Below are 21623 nucleotides of genomic sequence, written 5' to 3' on the forward strand. Positions count from 1 at the left end.
ACTTTAATTTGCCCAACACACATGTCACAAAAGGCACAGTGTTTGGGTTTTTTTCACTTTACCCATCTCCTTTAGTCATGTTCCTGAATCCCTAGGACTTTTTGGGTAAGTTCACATAGTTCAGAGGAAGTTGCAGGATGGCTTTATTATAGTTACCCCCGAGATATCTGCATGCCTTTGGCTACCAGTGTTTATTAGGGAGCAGTAATTGACCCAAATACATGCTGTGGATCATGCAGAAAGGCAAACAGGTAAAAATAAGAATGCAGAAACACAATGCAAATTGAGCAAAATAAACTGGGACTAATTTCAGCTAGTATCCAGATTTCTGGGAGCAAACTTCACCTCACTTGAATTTTCAAGTCATTGACCCTATCATGTTATTGCAGTGCAGTATTGGTATGAGAAAAAGAGGAATTAGGAGGACAGCAGATGCCTTTGTCCCCCCCACCCAGCAGTCCCCATGGCAGCAGCCCAGGGCTGGGAATGCAGCCTTAGGGTCGAGCAGGAGCAACGCTCTCCTGTTGCAGATCCCTGGTGTGTGCTCTGCAGGCTGGGACCTGCCCCTGCAGCTCCTGCCCCAGCCTGGCGTGGTCTCCAGGAGGCACTTCGTGGGACAGAGGTGAGGTGTTGCCATTTGCTGAGGAGTGTGTTTGGATACATCACTAAGGGTGAGCCCAGCTGATCCACCTTCCACAAGCCCAGGCCTTGGAGCCAGCAAAGGCTGCTGACCGTCCCCACCTGAGACAAGAGCCCATTTGGGGCTCTGCTCTGCCCTGTCTCGCTGGTGCAGTCTGCACCAGGTTATCAGAACTGGAGGGATCTTTTGACCTGGCCTTGCAGAGCCTCACGTCTCAGCTGCAGAGTGCAAGCCTGTCCCCCCCCCGAGTCAGCCCAGCACTCACTTCTGTTTTCACTTTCTTTCCTAACCATCATTTATTTCCTTCTGCGGTAGTTTACAGGCAAGAAGCACTGGCCTCCCCCTCCCTCTCCACCTCCTTCCCAGCCATGTGACTGAGCACTCCCTGCATCAAGTGAAACTTTTCAGTCCCCAGGAAACCTTGATTTTCTCTCCACCTGCTCCACGGTGAGAAGCAGCATCTCTCACACCTGCAGCCGTGCTGGCCATGGGGAGGAGTGCACGGCAGCTCATCCTGCTGACCTTCGGCTGTGGTGAGTAACATCTCCATTTTTATCTGAGAAATCAGACAGATTATGCCAGTTCTGTTTGCTGGCAGTCAGGACAGCACCTGAAAGACTGAAAACTTTGAACAGTTTTGTTGCTAGCACTAAGGGTGCTTTCAGTGAAGTTCACTGCTAAGAAATAACCATAACTACAGTGAATTGCAGCTGCTGTAGACTTAGTTGGATGTTTTCCTCTATTTTTCCTTGCACTCTGTGGTGACATAAACTCTGACTCTGTGAAGGAGTCAGCTTAAAGTAGTGTGAGAAGCAGACTTTTTTGTCCTTGCTTTTCCTTATTAAAAATAGTTTCTGGACCAGCAGAATTGACTGAAAATCTTGAGTGAGACAAGCAGGAAAGAAAAAACTTAGGAAGCATTGCTCTAGTCATTAATTCATTTGCATTGCAAGATGCAGAAGCAGGATCAGGAAAGCAGGAGTGAGGCAGGGGGCTTGGAGAGGGCAGGCTGGGGTTTAACTTAACGATAAACCACATCAGAGTCACTGTTTGATCCTTAATGCTGCTCTGTGAAAATCTGTGGAGCCAGCCAGACCAAGGATATCTCCCAGTGCTTGAAGGCGCCCCTCAACGCCTGCAGCAGTACAAAATTTGCCCTGTGAAGAAGGACAGAGCGTGATTTAATCTGCGTAATGGCCGAGGGGGTTTGAGCTCGCTGTTGGGACACTGCACTTCTGTGGTGGGTTTTGCCGTCGGCACACAGGGATCACACCAGTAACAATCCCCGTCCTCCTCCCAGTGCATGAACAGGGAAACTGCCCAGGGACTCGACCATGAGCAGCTCCTGCTGTATTTCTCTGCATTCCCACACCTGCTTCATAGCCAGAGTCTGCTGAAGTAGCCCCAAAACATACATATGAAAGGAGGGCAAGATCAGACTGAGAAGTAACACTAATAACTCAGTGGTCAGCAACCACTTTTGACCAGAAAGAACTTGTTTCCTCAGCTCCTTATCCATTTTTGATCTTTCCTTTAATGATTTGTTGTGATGTTTTATTAATGTCCCAAAGCCAAGTCTTCCTGTGCAGACAGGGAATTAAACATAATTAGAGTTTAAGGGATAAAGGTCAGATGGGTGGGAAGCTATGACAGTACTGAATCCTCCCAGAAAATCTTGGTGCTTTTCCAATTCCTCAAAGCAAACCAAAGCAGCCAGAGATGGTGAGAGTGTTTTCAGTGATTACAGGAGCTGGGTCAGGTTTTGTGTCCACATGGAATCAGTCAGCTAAACATGAGCATTTCTTCTGGCAGCAGAAAGCGGAACAAACCCACTGGGCAGCTGAACAGCATGAGTGTGGTTAGATGGAGAGGGGAAAAAATCCTCAGTAAGAGTTTCTATCACCCACCCTGTTGCAAGATGGCAAGCTGAGAAATGTCACAGCCAAATCATGGCACTGAGCACTCCCCTTCCCATCCTAATGCCTGAGAGCAGAGAGGTGACATTCCTTATGACTGAAACGTGTCACCAAAGCATGAAAACGGGATTTCCAGGCTCGGACTGGGAACAGTGAATTTCTGAGACCTGCCCTCATTGGTTTCTGAGAGTTTTGTTCAGGAGCTTTGCATGCAGGCTGCCTGGACTCAAACACACCCCTCAGCATCTGTGACACACAGCTTTGATGCTGAAGTAAGATGAGGGATTGCAGCTGCTTTCTTTAGGAAGATACACCCCTGGACTCTTGCAGCCCTCAAAATGTTGCTTGTATGAAGTTTTGAGTTGGCTTCATGGGAGGAAAAAAAAGAAGACTAACGGGGGAGGCAGGTGGGGTGCAGAGCTGCCATTTCTTGTTGTTCTGCAGCATTTGTTTTGTTCCCATTTTGTGGCAGAGCCATGGGAAGGGCTGTGGTGGTGAGAGCTCTGCAGGCGGCTCCTTTGCCGAGCTGTGCAAGCTCCCCAAGAGGAACATGGCAGTGCTGAGCGAGACACAGGGAAGCCTTCCTGGCCTTAGCTGGAGGGCAGGTCAAGGACCCCACGTGCCCACCTCCCCCTCACACAGCAGAGCTACTGACTTACCTCCAACAGCCACCAGAAAAGAGCCAAGACCATGAGGTGCAAATGGAGAGCAATCCTTACCCATCCCTGGGAGCTCCCGTGGCCAAATGCCTTCTGAGATGACAGTCCAAGCCAAGGGGTTTAGCAGCGTGGCCATGCACTGACAGAAACTCCAAAATACTTGGGAGAGCCCAGAGGAGTGGTCTGGTAGGTCACAGTGAGCAAGAGCCATGGGCCACCCCAAAGACATTTCTGGCTTTACCCCTCAGTGACCCTGTCAGGCCAAATAATGAAAAATTGTTTGGTTGAAATTACCTTTTGGGGATAACAAAGTTTCATTTAAAAGCTATGAGTGGTATTCCAATGTCAGTTAAATAATATTTCTCTCCACATCTGTAAAGTGTTATCTGGCCAGTAATCAAAACCAACCTATGAACTAACAACTAATAAGTACTGACTTTATTTAAGACTTGTGTAAATTTAAATATGAGTTGTTTCACAGTCTTATGGGGAAGAAAAAGTGAAAATTGCAACTTCTTCTTTCTTGTTCTTATCATGCTGATACACTCAGATGCAACTACCCAGAGTTGGTTTATGGCAACTGCTCTGAATTTCCACTGGCACACAGAGGAAATCAGTTGTCTGCTTTTCAGCTCTGTGGTAAAGTCTAGAGGAAAGTGAGAAAATGAACTAAAGTATCATATTAATTACACATTTTTATGTTCATTTTGATAAAAATCACAATATTTTTTGAAGTTCTTCAACTGTCTCAAATTGCACTTCTTTGATGGTAACAAGCTACACTCGCAGTCATGTGTATCCTGTACAGCACAAATTTTAGGAATATGAGTATATGCACTTCTGCTCTTCTCAGTCATAGTCATTTTTAAGGGAAAATTGTAGTGTGGGTTAAGAACTATACATCTGCTCTTATTTCTTTGACTTTTGTCTTAAATTTGATTCAAAACCCAATAGGGTTTATTATTCTTATTTAGTTTACATGTCTCCTAAAATGGTGAGATTTTGTGAATTCACCTATAATTGAAGACCTCTGTTCTTCATGATGAATGAAAAGAAATAAAAGGAAGAACCTTTGAGATTTCAGCAATTTTCACTCTGAATGTGCTTCTGGCCTTAACCTATTTCAAAAGCCAAATCTCAGCAACCTGCCTGCCACAAACTTTGACACCAGTTGATGAGAAGTTTCTTTGAAAGAACCAGTGTACAGTAAACTCAGACAACATGCTGTGGCATCCTCTGTGGAGCTGTACTGTCAGGAATATGGCCTGTCTTGGACTTTTGGGTCCCTTTGGTCTCCAAACTAGAATGCATCTCTGTCCTCCAGCTAATTTAGGGTCAGCTGAAGCTCCATGCACATCAAGGAATATGTCATTGAGTTATGTTTTCTTTTAGCTTGACCTTGCCTTTCCAGAGTCTTGTTGCAAGCTCACAATCAGAGATTCAAGCAGAAGAGTTGTGACATTCTTCTATTCTACAATGTACTTTCCCATTTTTTGTTCACTTCCTTATTTACATTTAGGAGCCAGATTTTTTTTTTTTTCAGTTCAGCAAGGGACATTTTTCCGTAAATGTTATTAGATGGAAGTGTAATTTTAGTGCTGTGAGTATTTTCCAGTATGGTCCAAAATGCCCCTGGATGCTGTACCCTGAAATTGTTCCTCATTGCTGAAAGCCCATCACTAAGAGAGACGGTGGTTTTTTGGGTTCTTCCAGGAGGAAGGGCTTCAGGGTTCAAGCTGACATGGCTACAACAAAACCATAAATAAATATCTGGAATTTCCCTGTGTCCCAGACTGGTTTCCTAGACTATTGTGAATCACTGTAAGACCATTGCTCTGCCTTCCCACACACATGGTCCCTTTCCCTATACTTTGTTGGTAAGTAACCAACAACCCCTTTGCCTGTTACACCCTCTTCATTTTCCTTAGACCTCAATAATTTACTTCCAGCAAATCCTGCTGTACTACTGCCTGCAGGGAACTCTTGTGCTGCCTGAGGATTGTGCACGGTCTGCTCACACCTCTGGTGTCCTCTGGCTTCTTCAGTGTGTGGAGAGCTGGGAGCCAATGTGCTGCCACTGCAATGGGTATATTCAGAGGTGTGAAACTTGGGGGAGTGGTGACAAGTTATGGATAGTCTTACAGGGTGTCTGCCTTCACTCTCCTGTCATGACTGGAGCCAAATGAATAAAATCATGTCACATCACCCATTTGATAACAAAATAGTGCAGTTTGGTTGTGGGGATCAACAGAACTGTTAAAGGTAAAGGTTTCCAGACTACTGACTTTAGTTTCTTTGCAGCATTTTCCTCCTGCCTTGCTGAAGTGGCCTTGAGGGTTGAGCTGTCTCCAGAAACCACGTCCTTCCACCATATGGCTACTTCTGCTCAGCCACTTTCCCTTTATCGTTCCTCACCCCATCAAAGCACCACAGCTCACTTTAACAGCACAGTCTCTCTTGAAACAACACCCACAAGCCACAGAACAACTGTGCAGACAACAGAGCAGCCCCAGGAAACAGCAGCTCCAGGCCAGCACACGACAACCCAGGCAGGAGCTGGAACACCCATCACCACCGTGACACCAGCAGACAACACCAGTGCAGCTGGCCAGGCCACAACCCAGGCCATGCACAGGGTCTCACCTGCAGGGAAGAACACAACCACCCCCTCTGTGTCCTCCACACACGCGAGCACACCAATGACAGCCACCAACACATCCCAAAACCACACAACAGCAAATACTCAAGTGACAGCTGCTGCCATCGCCTCTACAGCCACCACGCAGACGGTCAAAGCCGCCACACAGTCAGGAAAACAAACAACAGCGACCAGAAACTCAACAACCACAGCCATGACCAGCACAACAACCGCCCGTCCAGGGACACAAACAGCCACCCCATCATCTACTGCGGTGACAGCGAGACCCACTCATGCCCCACAGCCTTCTTCCATCCCCACTGGCACATACACCATTTCCAATGGGAACAGGACCTGCATCAAAGCAGTCATGGGTTTGCAACTGATGGGTCAAAATACACAAAAGGTGAGGTGGGAGCTGAGCTTTGTAATGACTGTTTCTTCATTAGCTGCAATTTATTCTTCTTTCCAAGCCATTTTCAGAAGTTAGTTCTATGATTAAAATAAGTGGTTTGCTGCCAGTAAAGCCATTCATGTGCCACAGCATCTCAGCTGCTGAACTTTGGTTTGTATGATGATGCCAGGGGGACATACATGTGCTTTCTTATTTCAGTGATGTACATGTGGAACCAATCCTGGAGCAGTAGATCAGCCTGAAACATTATTTGTGTTTCTTACAATGGGAGACTAATTAAAATCTGAACTGACTTCAGTGAAGGGCTTGACATTGTGAGTTATAATGAAAGCAAGAAATTGCCAGTTCACAGACTGGGAATCAGGACTGGGTTATCTTGATGCTGATGCACTGAGATTTTAGGAACACAGAAACTTCCAGGTCCTGGGGAGCTGGTACCCTCTCCTCGAAATGATCCACTGAGAATGATTCAGCAAAAGGTGTCATACAACCTCAAATGGTAATTACGTCCCTCAGACTTGTGGTTTTGTAGCCTCCATTAATACAATATGTGGGGTTACATCCTCAGGCTCTGGAGTTCATATGCCTTGAGCCATCCCCATTACAAATCCAAATATTTTTGTTTGGAATCTGGATATTTCTAAGGTGGGATGAGTATCTAATGTTAGTAAAAGTAATTTTCATCCCTCATCCTGGCAGAAGCCAGGTAGGGAGCATGATTCCCAACCTCAGCAGACCACAGCGACACGTTTATAATAACATAGGGTGTGTTTGAGATGAGACTGAAAGAGCAAAGCTCCATTCAGGGCTGCAGAGCTCTCCTTTCAGACTGCAGTATGGGTTGTTAGATGCTAAAGATGATGTGCAGGACCTAATGAGGAGGTCGGGGTGATATGTGGAGTAAAGCATGCTGAAGCCGAACTAACCCCTGCCTGCTTCTGTCTTCATCTTTCCTCTGCCTTCAGGCACAAGTTTCCACTGCTCCTTCCTTATAAATTACCATTTGTACTCATCTGACACTGCTCTGAATCGTATCAGTCCACTGAATGAACAGAAACCAAATATTTTCATATTTTCACAGCTCAGTGATGGTTTACGAGTGGGGAATGGCCCTGGCAGGCAGCAATTCAGCTGCCACCATCACTGGCCTGTTCATTCAGCCACACAGAGCCTGTCTGGGGAAAAAAAACAAAGCAGATATAAATCTCTGTGTGTTCCTACGAAGTTCCCCTTCTCTTCATCAGCAGCCCTGCAATGTCTCTTCTCTCTACAGGAGCAGATGGAGTCTGTGATTGTCAACCCCAATGCGACACAGACATCTGGAAGCTGTGGGATGGTGCAGTCTCAGCTGAACTTAACTTTCAGTGGAGGATTTGTGAACTTCACCTTTGTAAAGGTAATTGTTGCATTTAGAGGGAAGGAGTGTTTAGGACTGGGGAGCTATAACTTAGGTTCCCTTTGACCCATTTCATCTCTCTCCATGCTTGTTTTCCACCTGTATATAAGGCACTATTACTCCTGTCCTTCCTAAAGGGGTAGAACCACAGATTAGTTCAGGTTAAAAAAGGCCTCTGAAGACCACCTGGTCCAACATCCTGCTCAAAGCAGGTCTTGTCTGTTTGAACTTTAAGTTTGGAAAGGTTCATACCTGCAGTGAAGGGTAAGCATGGCGCCTTGCCATCCTTTGACAGAAAGTGCTAGAGAGCAGTGTTAAAGCTCCCCATCAAACAACACAAAGTCTACAAATAGGCTCAAGCAAAATCTGAGTCTCTTTTTTACATAGGTAAATGTCAGGTCTGCTGTTTACATTGGAGTGGTACAGAGGGAAAGGGTTTGGGACTGGAGTCCCTGCGCAGGAACAAGGTGTGTGTGCCGGGAGCTCTGACTCACTGTCAAGCTGCTCTTAGTCATTTGCTTCCCATAAAAGCCAGCTGGGGTTGTTAAATTCGAAGGACAGCCTGTGCAGTTTTAAGTGCCCAGGAGCCACGACACATCCGCAGCTGAAGGAGCCTCATTTCATCTAATTTCTGAGTGGAAAATTCCAAACAAGTGAACTACAACAACAAAATTGTAAATATGCAATTGGGAATGCACCACACCTGGGAGACCTCCAAATATGCACAGAAACTTGGATGGGATGGGAGGTCCTGCTTGCACAGTGGGAAAATGAGCTTTCTTTTTGACATTGTGTCTCTTGATACCATGGTCCCACTGGGACCATGTTGCATGTGGGTGAGGCTTTAACACAAGATACCAAAAGTGCTACAGCTGCTATAACCACAGGAGAAAATCCCTGAGTGCAGCTATCCTCTTGCTTCCTCAGGAATTCACGCATTTTTTGGAGGCTGTAAGGGCTGGGTGGTGATGCCAGCAGGGCTAAAGACAGAAGTTAATATTTTGTATAAAGTGATTAATGGGCAGGGAGGAATACAGGGTTGGATCCCATCAAATTCTGATGAGTGTAATGTGCATCAAGGCATGTCCTGGAGCTCCAGAGCTGCATCTGGCCATCACTGCTGATCCAAGCCTTTCAGTTAATCAAGCCAAAGTGTCAATCTTACAGCCTGGCTCCAAGCTCAAATTAGAGATAATTAAGAAAAGTACAAATGCTTAGTAATTTTCATAGACAGTCCAAGAGGGAACAGCAAATTATACCACACGTGAGTCGTTAATTCTTGAACAGAGATAATATTTCAATTAATAATCATCTTAATTTTAGTTTATGGCAAAAAGTTTTCTAAAAGCTGCAGAGGAAAAGTGAGGTAAAAAATGAAGGAGCTGTTTTGAAACAAAGGCTCAGTTCAGACCATGAGTATTTGCTTTAAATGTGTGCTTCCTGCATGAAGGGGAGCATTTTGGTGTTACAAGAATCCTTAGAGAAAGGCTGGGGATTCAAGTACCCATGAAAGCCCCAGCTTGCAGCAGTGCTAAGAAGAATCACGTAACCTTTAGGAGGTGCTTGACCTGTCTTGCCCTGAAAAGGGTGGGTTTGGCACAGGATTAGACAACCTGCCCTTCACTTAAAGATAAGCCTCAAGAGCACAGCAGGGCTCGGCTTGGACTGCTTTGAAATTCGGGTTAATAAGAAATCATGTTGCTGCTGGTTTTTATGTGTTTGGCCCCCACAGCCTCTCTCAGTGCTTTGAACCAGGAGTGCTGCAGCAGTGGCACTTCTGTCTGTCCCCATGTGAGAGGAGCTGGGTCAGGGGTGGCAGAGGAGAGTGGCTGGTTCAGTGCTCACCACTGCCAGGACCTCCAGGAGAGCTTGAAATAAAGAAGTTGTGTAACCCACCCACAAGAAGTGAAGTAGGAGCAGGTGTTTTCCCCGAGCAAAGTTTGTAACTGTGGCCCAACAGAACATAGTGCTACCTCCCAAAAATGGTCATATTTGACCTCTTTGTGTCTTGAGGTTGGAATAATGCTGAGAACCTCTTCTCTGGTGTATTTCTTTCTTAAATTTTCCCACTCCATCCTACCAGTTTTTAAACTGGATGCACAGGAGACATTTAAGTCTGCTGCCATTTATGCACCAGCTGCACTGACCAGGCCCTGTGTGCTCACAGCTGGAATTAAGCTGAGCAGTAGGGCTGCCACATATAGACACATTATGTTCCAACACTGCTACCAGAGAGAGGCTTCCTAGGGCTGGCTCTTGCTTTGTCACAGTCCAGTATTCAGGCTACACCACAGTTTCAGGGCACAAGCAGGCAGGACATCTGGCTGGAAATTTTGCTCTGTGTTGTACCAGGTGCTTTCCATGTCATCAGTCTGCAGGCATATGAAAACAAGCCAGCCAGAACCAACGCTGTCAGCAGGGTGGAAAGAACAGTTATTTCTCCCCTACACATCCAGGTTGCTGTTTTCTGGTTTATAGAGACCATGGTTGGCAGACAAAATAGGAAATGAGTGGTACAAGCATAAAATGAGCTCCTGGCTCTCAGATTGTTGTTGACCTCTCCCAGCTCAAACCAGTGATGGCCACAGAAGTGCTGCTGCTCTGTGCCGTGAGCTCACGGGAAGGGCACCTGTGCATAAAAACACGGTGGCTCCAAGGATCCCCGGAACTTCCTGAAAGTGTGGGGTGGGTCCCACAGGCAGGGAGACTGCAGGGCTGAATTCAGTGCAGGATTACTCAGAAGAGCACTGTAGGGGCTCTGCATGAAAGTGAGTAAAAGTAAAATGGCCTTATGTCATGCCTGTTAATTTGCAATGTACACTATTTATTGAACTTCTTCCTACTTTTGGTTATCACAAGTGTCTCACAAATGTCCAGTTTGAGCAGTTCCTTTAAAATGACACCTGCATGGTCCCGTGCCACTGAACTGAGCAGAACTGGTGATGTAGCTGAGATTTGGAAAAGAAAAATACATCCAGAAGAGTTGGTTTTTGGGTCTTGAAGGTGATGCTTTGAAATGTGTTTCTTTGGGAAATTGTGACCATTTTTCTGTGGTAAACTATACTTTTTTCCCTGCAGATATGAGTATGTATTATTAATAAAGATTTATCTTCTTTTGCAGCAAGCTCCAAGTTACTTTGTCAGTAACATTGAGAGCAGAATACCGTTATCTTCTGAAGGTCAGTGATTTTACACTGTCTTAATTTCATATCAAACTGTACTGAATGTGGGATAAGCTTTCATATCTTTAAAACACTGTCTTTTGCAAATAGGTGTTTTATCTAGTTTTCAACATGCCACTGTTTTATGGTATGAAAATGGAAGAGAAGGGACCAGGCTGCAGTTACATCAGTATTGTTACATTTTCCTTTTGACCTCAAAAACTTTCCCTGCCCCACCTCCTTCAGAATAGAGATTACTTCAAATCTAAATTTAAGATACAAAACAGTCCTCATAGTTTTTATCTGCAAACACACAACAATGCTGTGACTTCAGTTCAGGTGCATGTGTCTTTCCAATCTAATCAGCAAAGTGAATGAATACAGTACCTGGATCACAGAAATGAAGAGTTAGATACAGATTTCAGATAGGCCAATATGGAGAGGAGGCACATTTGACATTTTGGCTTTGCAAAAATAAGAACTGAACTCAGGCTGAGGTTCTTCAAACCATTCTGAAATACTAGACCCTTTCTGTGCTCTTCTCAGGCAATTGGATTTTCATTTGGATGGTCAGGAGCTGCCTCAGGTGCTACATCCCAAGAAATGCTAAGGGAACATCATTTAAGTTAGAGAGAAAAATTCTAAGCCATCACTTCACATTTTCTCTGACATTAATTTTGCACAAATGCTTCCCAATATATCAAATCTATAATGATTCTATCATGTTGCTTCTCTGTTACTTGTAAGTATTGAATTGACTTTTTGTCCCTGAAAGAAGAAAAACAAATCAGGAGCTTGACCAGGTGTGTCCTAGTAGCACTGAGCTCAATGCCTATTTTCATTCTCACTGATGAGCATTTTATTAACTCCCGTGGAGTCTCTTCTGATCTATGGGAATGAAAGTAAAAGAAAAGCTGATCCAGAGGATGTCTCCAAGGAATGTTCTCAGTCTAAATGACCATCATTTTCCTGTGCATTGCTAAGTGCAAATTGCAGCAAATACAAACTGATCAATTTAATCATATGTTTTAAAATCCTCAGCTATACTTTGTGTCCCTCAAAGTGGTGCTGACAAGAGACACTTTTCTCCCTGGATGTCTGTCACTGCCTCTCTGCCAAACGCTGCCATTTCACTGTCCACCAGCAGTATTTTTGCAGTGATAAGTCCCTAACTTTTCTAATATAAAAATGACTGAATTAACTGTACCAGTAGACACTGGTGTACTGATTTTGACTGAAGAGGACCAAGAGTATGCTGCACATGATGTGCTGGCAAGATGTGGTTGAGATATGCTGAAGCAGAGATGGTGATATGGATGATTTTGTCTTAAACTGGCCTATCTGCTTCCAAAGGAGGATGTGCATAAAGAATATAACCAGGTCACAAAATCTTTTCATGCTTGGACCTTGGGCCATATTTTTCATAAAGTACTCTGACACTGAAATATATTTAAAAACATATTTAATACATAAAGTAATACAGACTAGTTATGTCAAATTCCCATGCTAGAGATGGTATCTCTTTTTTGTCTGGAAATAACTATGCTGGAGACCTAAGATAGTTGCCTGCTCCTGAGAGAATTCTAACCCCTTTGCAGACTCAAGTTGTTAAAATATGATTTGGAGAAGCACCTGAAATTTTAGTCACTTTTTAAGACCCAACCTCAGCTGAGTCACCCACTGATACTTAAAGCACGCATTTAAACTTGGAACAATATAAATCATACTTTATGGGGAAAATATCCATGCTTTAGTCACATCAGTGACTGCTGCTCTGACAAAGCAACTGGGGATCCTCCATTTTATCTCTGTTGCTTCCAACAGACTCAGTTGAATTCTCATTTGCCTCTTTCTGGCCTCCAGGTATGTTTTACTATGCAGCCCTAAATGAGAAGCTGTTTACAACAAAGCTGGGGAATTCCTTTAAGTGTGCCAGCAGGCAAACCTTCACCTTGGAGAAGAACTTCCAGATCCTCTTTGTTCATATGCAGCTGCAGGCGTTTGACATTGTTGGTAACCAGTTCGGAAAAGGTAAGTAGAAGGATACCTTTCCACCCTTCCAAGATCTACATGTCAGCACTCTGGTAGCCTGATAGATATAATCTGCTAAATTATACCCATACACAGGGGATGATCCTGCTACAGCACAGTCACAGTTTTGTATTTGTTCCCAAATAATGTAACCTGTCTGCTGCTGTATTCTCAACCTTTTCTGAGTCACTTCCAACACAGTGCTAATACCTATGGAGGATAGAAAAGTATTGTTCCCTCCTGCATTCAGTACCTTCTGTTTCACCTTCTCATGAAAAATGTTCAACTCTACAGCCAGAATTTTATTTTTCACCCATTTTCTCCCAGAGCAAGCAGAGGTGTTCACCACCAGTGCACTGCCAAATCCCCCAACTTTACAGTTCAGTCCCAGGTCACTGTTCTCAATATAGTCATATTTTAGCTATTTTTAAAAGCTCCTGACACTCAGGTTGTCTCACAGCTGCAGCAGCAAAACTGCCAGCTAAAAAGGGATATTTGTGAATGAAGGATGATACTTTCAGAGCAGCTGTGCCTAGACGTGACAAAATGTGCTCCTGAGGAGGATCACAATTAGCACACTCACAGATTCAGAATTAAATGTGATGCTTATCTCTGCACTTTGTCTTTTCTTGGAAAAGCATCACAAAGAGACAACCAGGTCTCTTAGTAAAAGACAGATCAGAGAGGTGGAGTAGGTGGAACCTTGTTGTCTCTTTCAAACTGTACATCTTCTCATTTTTGTAACTTCCTCTCAGCGTGTTTCCATTCAAGAACTCAGATGAACAGAGGGGTTGATCAGCTCTCCAGCCCTTCAGATGCACTAAAAAAACACTCTCTCTTCTGACACTTGCCTCTCTGCATGCTTACAAAATATTGACCCTGTATTCTTTTTACTTTAGATCTGTCTTTTGACTCACTTTGTCTGTGTTTGACCAATTCTTCTTCCGTTAGGTCACCATTTTGGCTGCTTTTCTCATTCTAAAAGGAATATAATGGGAAACGACACTTGGGGCTTTTTTAATACCTGGACTTCTAAAAAGCCACACTGAGAACCCAATTTATGCTCTCATTCTCATGAAGAATCTTTTCATGGGATAACATTGAGCTGGAACAACTCATGATACCCCATCTGGTCTCTACACACCCGTTCAACTTTGTACAATGAGTGATTTCAATTATGGGATTTGGTATGGCCTCACCTCTAGCAGAGACTGAGTTGAGAAAAATGTTCTCTCTCTGTCTCCAAGATCAGGCTAATCTCTGCTAACCAATACCATATACAAATTTAAATTAGTTTTGCTCTTAATCAGAGAGCTGAGCAATCAGTTATCACTTCTGATATAATTCCCCAGTGGCCGTGAAATAGTCATGAAACTGTTAAATACTTTGGCTGTGTATGCAGATTTTGATAGATAAAATCCCCACTGAAAGAATGACTCTAAATACATCACCAGCCACCTCCCTTGGGTGTCTCAAGACTCATAGTTTCACTTCTGCTGCTCCTGATGTGCTTATCTTTAAAAGGGGAAGAAAAAGAAAACATTAATGGTCACTGGTTTCAAGTTCCTTACAATTTTGTACAGACTGCAGCAGTGTTACATCAATAGCTTGGCCTGTTAGAGTCTGGAAAGTTTAGAAGTGCCTTCTGAACTGTATGTCAGTATATCAGAAACAATTCCTAGAGTTCATAGCCAAAGGTTTCATCAAATAAGAATGGCCAATTCAAACATCTCTGGCTTTTACAATACTTAAATGCAAATATTTTTAAACTCATTTAACTACAGGTTACATTAACCAGACAAAGCTTTTAAAAGGCAACATCTAGTAGAGTGTTGATGCCTTTGACTTTGTGGCATCGCCATCTGGATTAGAGAAGAAGTGGATCAGATTTTGGGAAGAGCCATGTGGAGGCTCTGGAGCTGTGACATGATGTCATGCACTCCACATGCTCCCTGGGCAAACTGCCCACTGTCAGTGTAAAGATTCCCATGGTGGAGAAGCCCAAGCCAAGCTACAATCTGTGCCAGCATAGTCACTGGGATAACAACAGGGGCTTTTGCCTGAGTGTGCTGTCAAAACCTGCCTTGGAATAGTCACTGGGAGTGAGAAGGGCAGAGGGAGTTTGGATCTCCTTCATACCCTGTCTATAAACTGGATTCACTGCTCAGCTGGGATATACTGAAGGGTTTATCTGACCACAATGCCCTAAGTCAGACACTATGATCCACAAATATTCTGAATTAACTGGGAGAATAATCAGAATTTGATTTTTCTTAGGAAACACTGACTTAATGAGGATCCTTGCTGTGCTAGTGATGTGCTGGACTATGAGCTCCCTTCTCTGGCCTGATCCTTTTTACTGGGCAGATTAGATGAGGAGCAGTTTTTGACCATGCAGGATGTGTCTTGCTCTTTATTTTTAGGCTGGCATTTTGTAGTGTGATGCTCCCCATCTGCTGCCAGCAAGAAAGCTCCTGCTGTGTGTGTGTGCGCTGAGTGGTAAAAAAATTCCTACAGACATGAGGGAGCAGAGTCACTCTCTAGTGAAGCATGCAGCTACTGTGAAAGGGGCAAGGATGGTTTTCTTGAGATAAGGTTTACCACAGATAGAAATGTATAAAATATAGCTCAGGAAAAAGAAAGAAAAAACCAAAAGAAAACAACGTTTTGAGAACATCTGTCTTGTATTTGCTAACTTTTCTGGAATAGAGATGTATCGTCTCGGGGTATGGTGTTCTGCTATAACACAATCTCTGATCTTTTCCTTTCAGAAGAAGAATGTTTTCCTGACAGAAACAGCAAAGCAGCTCCCATCGCAGTGGGCCTGAGTATCCTGGGGTTGTTTGTCATTGTGTTTGTTACTTTCCTGATTTCCAGGAGGAAGCCGCATAGAGGATACGAACGCCTCTGAGGTGCCCTTGTACTTCCAAATGTGTGTAGCAAGCAGAGAAGTCACAGGAGTTTTAGCTTCTGCCTGGCAATCTCACTGCCCTGAAGCCACATTTTTAAGTGAGATGACAGCATGTGTTTAATGAATATTTCTGCAAATAGTTTCTTTAGGGTAGGAAGGAGACAACTCACACCCTCTACTTTAGGCTATTCTTAGCATTTAATTTAGATATAGCCCAGATGACCAAAATGAGGAGCCTAAATTCTCTGTGTTATCAACAAAGGAGATAATTCAGACCACCTAAGTCAGATTCCTAGAAATAGCTTAAAGCAGTATTGGTATCCCCAAGAAAATCCATCAGGTTTGTTAATTATAATATTTACATTTATTAAAATATGTAAGTCTGGTGATATGACTTTCAAATGAATAAAGCAGAGATCCAGAGCTACAGACAGCCCTGTTAAATTAAAGCTCAGTGAAAGCCTTGTGGGAACACTGTGTGTGCCAAAATCTCAGGGTGTCAGTGTGACTCCATTCACAAGCAGGTTCTCAGCAGTCCTACAACAGAGTTACACTTCCTAAGTGCTTGGGTTTTTTCCTAGTAAGCCCTTTGCAAAGACACAGTGGTAATATGTGACTCTTACTCTGGAGCTGAATGTCACAGTCTTGTGAGAGCTCACGAATCACCCACGTCCTGTTCGGACATGGACCTGTCACAGTGACCACCACTGAGCCCAGTAACTGCCCCTCTACTGAGATGGCAGCACTGGGATCTCTGAATCTGGGAAGATGCCACACTCACTGGAAATGCCTGGGATTCAGTGACCACCATCGTGGCAGACCTGCACGAGGTCCACGAGAAATGGAAATCCACTGACACTGTATGTTCAAGGCTTCTGTAAGAACTAAAAGCTTGCACAGCCCTTGGACAAACTCTCTGTCCAAAAGCGAATGTTATCCAGTGTGCTGGATTTTCATGTGGAAATAATTTGGAGTTGCTTTAAAGCACATTAATTGATACACTCTGCAGTCTATTTCCTGCCAAACCAATGATGAAGGCATGAGAGTAGTAATTGCTTTTGAGGTTAAGTCCAGCTCATGTTCTTTGTTGTAACAAGGAAAAGCTCCTTGTCACAAAAGATTTACAAAGCAAATGTGCACATACACACACGTACATGCATGTGCACACACCACACAATCTGCTCACTGAAGCCAATGATGTCCAAATTATAAGAAATTAAATACAAAACTATTTGCAAAAGAGAAAATAACATTAAATAAGAGCACACTTCCCCCTAAGGAGTTAGGGTAATGGCATTAATTTTACTAATAAAAGTTTGGCCTGGAAAAGGACTGTGGAATGGTACTCATTAAACAAAAGAAAGACTGAAATCATATGCAAAAATACATTGATAGTTTAATCTGTATCTAAACAAAATATAAGTGCTATGAGCTGATTTAATTTCAAGGAAGAATGGCCCAAATCCTGAGCAGTTGTGAATGACGATGCAACCTCACTGGATTTTCACTGGGTAAAACTGGTCATTGGATCTTGTCAGTTTAATTTCCCTTAAGTATTTTTAAACAGTTTTGATATTTTACTAGTATTTAATGATTGTGAGTTGACTTATTTAAATTGAGAATGAAAGGAAATATTTTCATTCCATGAATTACTAAAAGATGTTGGTCTGTGTGAAGTAGGAAACATGGTCATACTGTTCCATAATCAGTATAATGTGTAGCTGCAGAAATAATTAAGTCTCCAAAAACATTCCCTTTGGATCCGAATGAACCAATAAATGAGAAAGATAAAGACAATTCTGAAGCACTTTTGCACTTGGAGAAACATCAGAGAGAAGTCAGAAGCAGCTGTGAGCAGAGGGGCAGATGAGTACGTTTATAAGGTAAAGTAGCACAACCAATGGGATACCAAACTTTCCAACCTTTAATACAGAGACAGTGATTTAAGTGTATTCAGTTTAAAGCTCAGAATGGTCCGACCCTAAGCTGTTCTGCCCAGTGATCAATAAGCCTCTCCCACTCAAAGCTAAGTCGTATTTTACATGTTCTTTGGATTGCGGGGTTGCATGATCTGTAGTGTGTTTCTTCTGCTGACACGGAATATTTGCTTGTTCTGTTCTGAAAAATCACTTTATGTTAATATTCAGTCTTTTAAAATCTGATATCAGGGTGAGGAGAGAAAACTGTTCCTAATGGCTGCTAATTCTGTGTTTAATCTTGTGATACCCTATGGCATTACCAGTGATGCAAGATAAATGTTTTTCCTGACTTTTTTTATTTCTACACTGAATCAACCCGGTGTTATTGAACAATGTTCAGATTCAGGTTTACCAGATTTGTTCTTATGCTTTTTATTGCTATTGTTTGCTATTTTTATGAAGCTGCATAGCCCTTTCTAGATGAATAATACTCTGGGCTTGCTCTAAATGTCACAGGGGAAATGCACATGGTACAAACCGATGAAACAATAGGATGCTCCCAGGAAATGCTGCCAACATGCAGCAAAATTAATCCAATGGAGTTAGTGCTTCAGAGTAGTAGAAGATCTATCAGAGAATTCCTTACTGCATCAGGAGATCCCAGCCGCTAAGTGCAACCTTTCTCCCACCTGTGGCCCAGTCTGCATCCCGTCACATCTTCCTGATCACAAAATACAGCCAGCCTGCAGCAGGGATGTGTGTCAGCACACCAGCAGAACAGGGAATGTTGCCTCTCCAAATTTAATGGTAAATTAGAATTAGACAGCCCAGCTGCTCCCTGAGCTGCCACGTGCAGCTTTAAAAGCTAATGCCTGTATTTATTCTGTGCCAGAATTTAGGTAGATGTTTAGCTGGCACTTTTTTATCTAATGGAGCTGCCTTGAGATCTTCCTTCCATTGGGAAGACTCTATAGGGCTAATGGGCCTTGCTCTTGCCAGACCTGCTCTTTCAAATATCTTGTCTGAGGAAAGATTTTGAGCAAAAACTCCCTAAAAGAGCACAGTATGAAAAGAGCTCTTATGATAAGCTAGTTGTACACTAGGTGGGCCGTAATAGTCATACTGTGGGCAGAAGGGCACAGTTGCATCTGCTGTGGGAGGGGACAAGGCTGCAGTGGGTCTCAGAGTGACCAGTGCTGGTCTCAGCAGCCCCAGCTCATTTCTTCCTCCAGCTGCAGACCCAGATCAACCCATCCCTGAACCAGAGGATACTGACCAGGATGACATGATGCACTAGGGCAGCAAAGCTTAACTTCTGTGCATGCACGTGCTGGTCAGGAGACAGTGGGGCCATCACAGTAATTAGGAGGTGAGCACATCCCCACATCCCAATAGCTCCCTGGTGCTCTGCTGCAGCTCCCACCCTGGAACATCCACTGTGGCCTCTTGCACACCCAAGGCAGGCACAAGGACATCCCATCAGCATGATGATGTCATACTTAGCCAAATCTCCAAGGAATTTATAAAGCAAGGTTTAATTTCTTTCAGTCCTTTTTGTTCTCTGATGGACAAGTCCAAATTAAGGAACAGCTCTTGATTCAGCTGAAAGAGGAAGGGAGATGTAGATCAGCATCTGGAGTGTCTGAAGGTGGTTTGGTTGATCACTTCTAGCTTGCTATATTGTATGGTTGCTAAAAATAACTTGCTATGAGAAGTAAGATATGCTCTTTATTTTTCTATTATTGGTGTTTCTATAATAAAGGTTGTATTTAGTCATTAGAGTGTGCATTGCTGTGGAATTAATTTATCTTTTGAGTGCTGTTTCAGTTGAACTGTTTAAAATACAAGCACAAGCTAACAAACAGGGAGGATCCTATGAGCTTATACCCTAACCATAACTTTGATGATTATTTCTTCTGTGGCTTGGGCAGCTCCTTTGACATTTCTATATTTGTTTTATCAGCATTATTAAAAAAAAAAGGCATTGAAAATATTACATGATTTTCTGTTAATCTCCTCACAGCTTCTGGAGAAGCTGAATTCACTGTTTCTTTATACAACCAGATCTCTTCTTTCCTATTGATCCAATAAACATAGACCACAACTCACAGCAAAATGAGATGGATGCTTGTTACTTCACGTTTAAACTGTTTTCACAGATAATAATCTTACGAATTATGGTAAGAGTCTTTTGAGGAGAATGCATCCTTTCAGCATGCAGTTATGGAAACTGGAGGAAATAAATAGCTTGGAAAATACCACACATAAACTTGAGAACTCAGCAGCCACTATCATGGTAAAAGGAATTTCCCAAAGGAGGCAGGCTGGACAAGATCATCCTTAAAGGTCTTTTCCAACCCAAACCAGTCTAATATTCTTTGTGGCTTCGCTGTGATTTTGCTGATTGTCATATCAACAGGCAGCTTAAAATATCATAACTGCATGAGGTAAACTTCTCAACAAAAGAGGGCACTCAAAAATTTTTCAGCTTCATCTTTAAAGATTTTTCAGAGGAACTTCAAATCTGTCTAAATCTACATTTGGTGAGCAACTGCAGCCAGAGCCTGTTTGGGGTGCAGGTTCCTGTAATGCCTCTAAGGCTGTTGTTGGGGGGTCACATCCTAGAGCTGGGCTGGCTGGGAGAGAGAGGTGGACGAGGACAATGCCCTGTCAGTGGTGAGCAAGGTAAGGCTCTGAAATAGCTGAGCGAGTCTCACATGTTGTGCTCTTCATGGCTAAAGAAGCAAAGGTTGTAGATGGACTGCAGGAAAGCAGATGTGGTAAAGATGGGTGAGAAAACCCCATCTCTCTGCTGCTGGCAGCTGATGGAGGAACTCAGCTGTTGGAGAAGTGCCAGTGAGGGCAGCAAAGGGACCGTAACTTCCCTCAGTGATAAAATATCAGAATTATGTTTCACTGGTCATTTCTGGTGTCAGTGCACATCCCCCCATGATAGACAACTTATGGCTACAGGTCACAGGTTGAAAACTTCACAAGCCCCTTGATCTGTCCCTGAGCAGAAAAGCAGGGCTGCCTGGAGAGCAGGGGCAGTTTGCTCTGCTCTCTGGCACTTGCTTGGTCTGGTACAATAATAAATTTGGTGCCAGGCTTACACCTATTTAGTGGATGAGGTTCCTCTCTTATTCGTGTCAGTTTTAGAAGCTGGGCACTGGTGTGTGTGAAGTAGACCCTCAAGGGCTGCTAGATGTCTCAAAATTCTCTTTCTTGGCAAAGTTTAGGGGTAGATGAAGGAAGAGTCAACCATTTTTACTTTGAAGGCAAAAAGCCCCCATCTTGTGTCCAAGAAGCACAAAGGTTTGGAATTTATTGAAGAAACCTTTACATCACGAGTGTCTAGAAGAAAATATAAGGAGTATTTATTTAAGCATCAGTTTGAGCAACATAACAAGAGTGAGGAAAGAAAGATTTCTAAGGAGTTAACCCTTCACAACCAAGGTGACAAGACACTTGCAGACTACACTTTCTTTCAACCATCAGAACTGCATGCTAACAAGGCAGGGGCACGTGTGTCTCAAGTTATCAGCCACAGCAACATAACACTCCTGGGCTTTCATGAGCATCTGGGCTTTCCCAGCCAGCCACAAAATGTCACAAAACCTACACTTCTCTTTTTCTGCAAGTGTTATTGCCTATGAAGTTGGTAGATCCCAAGTACTTTATTAAATTATAATCTAATTGGCTCAGTTTCTTACTTACCTTTTTCTTCACAATTTTAAAAAAGAGTAGGTTGCATTTCCAACATGCAAAACAAAAATAAATGGCTGTTGGGAAAAAGGAAATTGTTCAACCTGAGGAAGAATATCTGTGTTTATTAGATCTTAGTTTTGAATCTCAGGTTTGCTGGGGCTTTCCTATACCACAAAAATTTTTGAAGATTATGCATCATGAGTCCAGCCAAAGTTTAACCTCATTTATT

General features: G+C 43.3%; 2 protein-coding genes across 2 annotated transcripts in view; both read left to right on the forward strand.

Annotated features, from left to right (window-relative positions):
- MCF2L2 (MCF.2 cell line derived transforming sequence-like 2) overlaps positions 1-2245 on the forward strand; it is a 166922-nt gene extending 164677 nt beyond the window's left edge. The window contains exon 35 of the transcript XR_003534645.1: positions 2234-2245. The gene's annotated coding sequence lies outside the window, so the exon portion shown is untranslated. The remainder of the gene's footprint in view (positions 1-2233) is intronic.
- LAMP3 (lysosomal associated membrane protein 3) lies at positions 774-19465 on the forward strand. Its single transcript, XM_027685623.1, has 6 exons — positions 774-1173; positions 5517-6259; positions 7542-7664; positions 10786-10843; positions 12689-12856; positions 15628-19465. The coding sequence occupies exons 1-6, from the start codon at positions 1128-1130 to the stop codon at positions 15765-15767; spliced, it is 1278 nt and encodes a 425-aa protein (XP_027541424.1). The 5' UTR covers positions 774-1127; the 3' UTR covers positions 15768-19465.
- Positions 19466-21623: the final 2158 nt, after the last annotated feature.

This window comes from Neopelma chrysocephalum, unplaced genomic scaffold (assembly GCF_003984885.1).
Source record: "Neopelma chrysocephalum unplaced genomic scaffold, ASM398488v2 Primary Assembly neopelma1_69, whole genome shotgun sequence".
In the NCBI taxonomy this organism is placed as follows: Eukaryota; Metazoa; Chordata; class Aves; order Passeriformes; family Pipridae; genus Neopelma; species Neopelma chrysocephalum.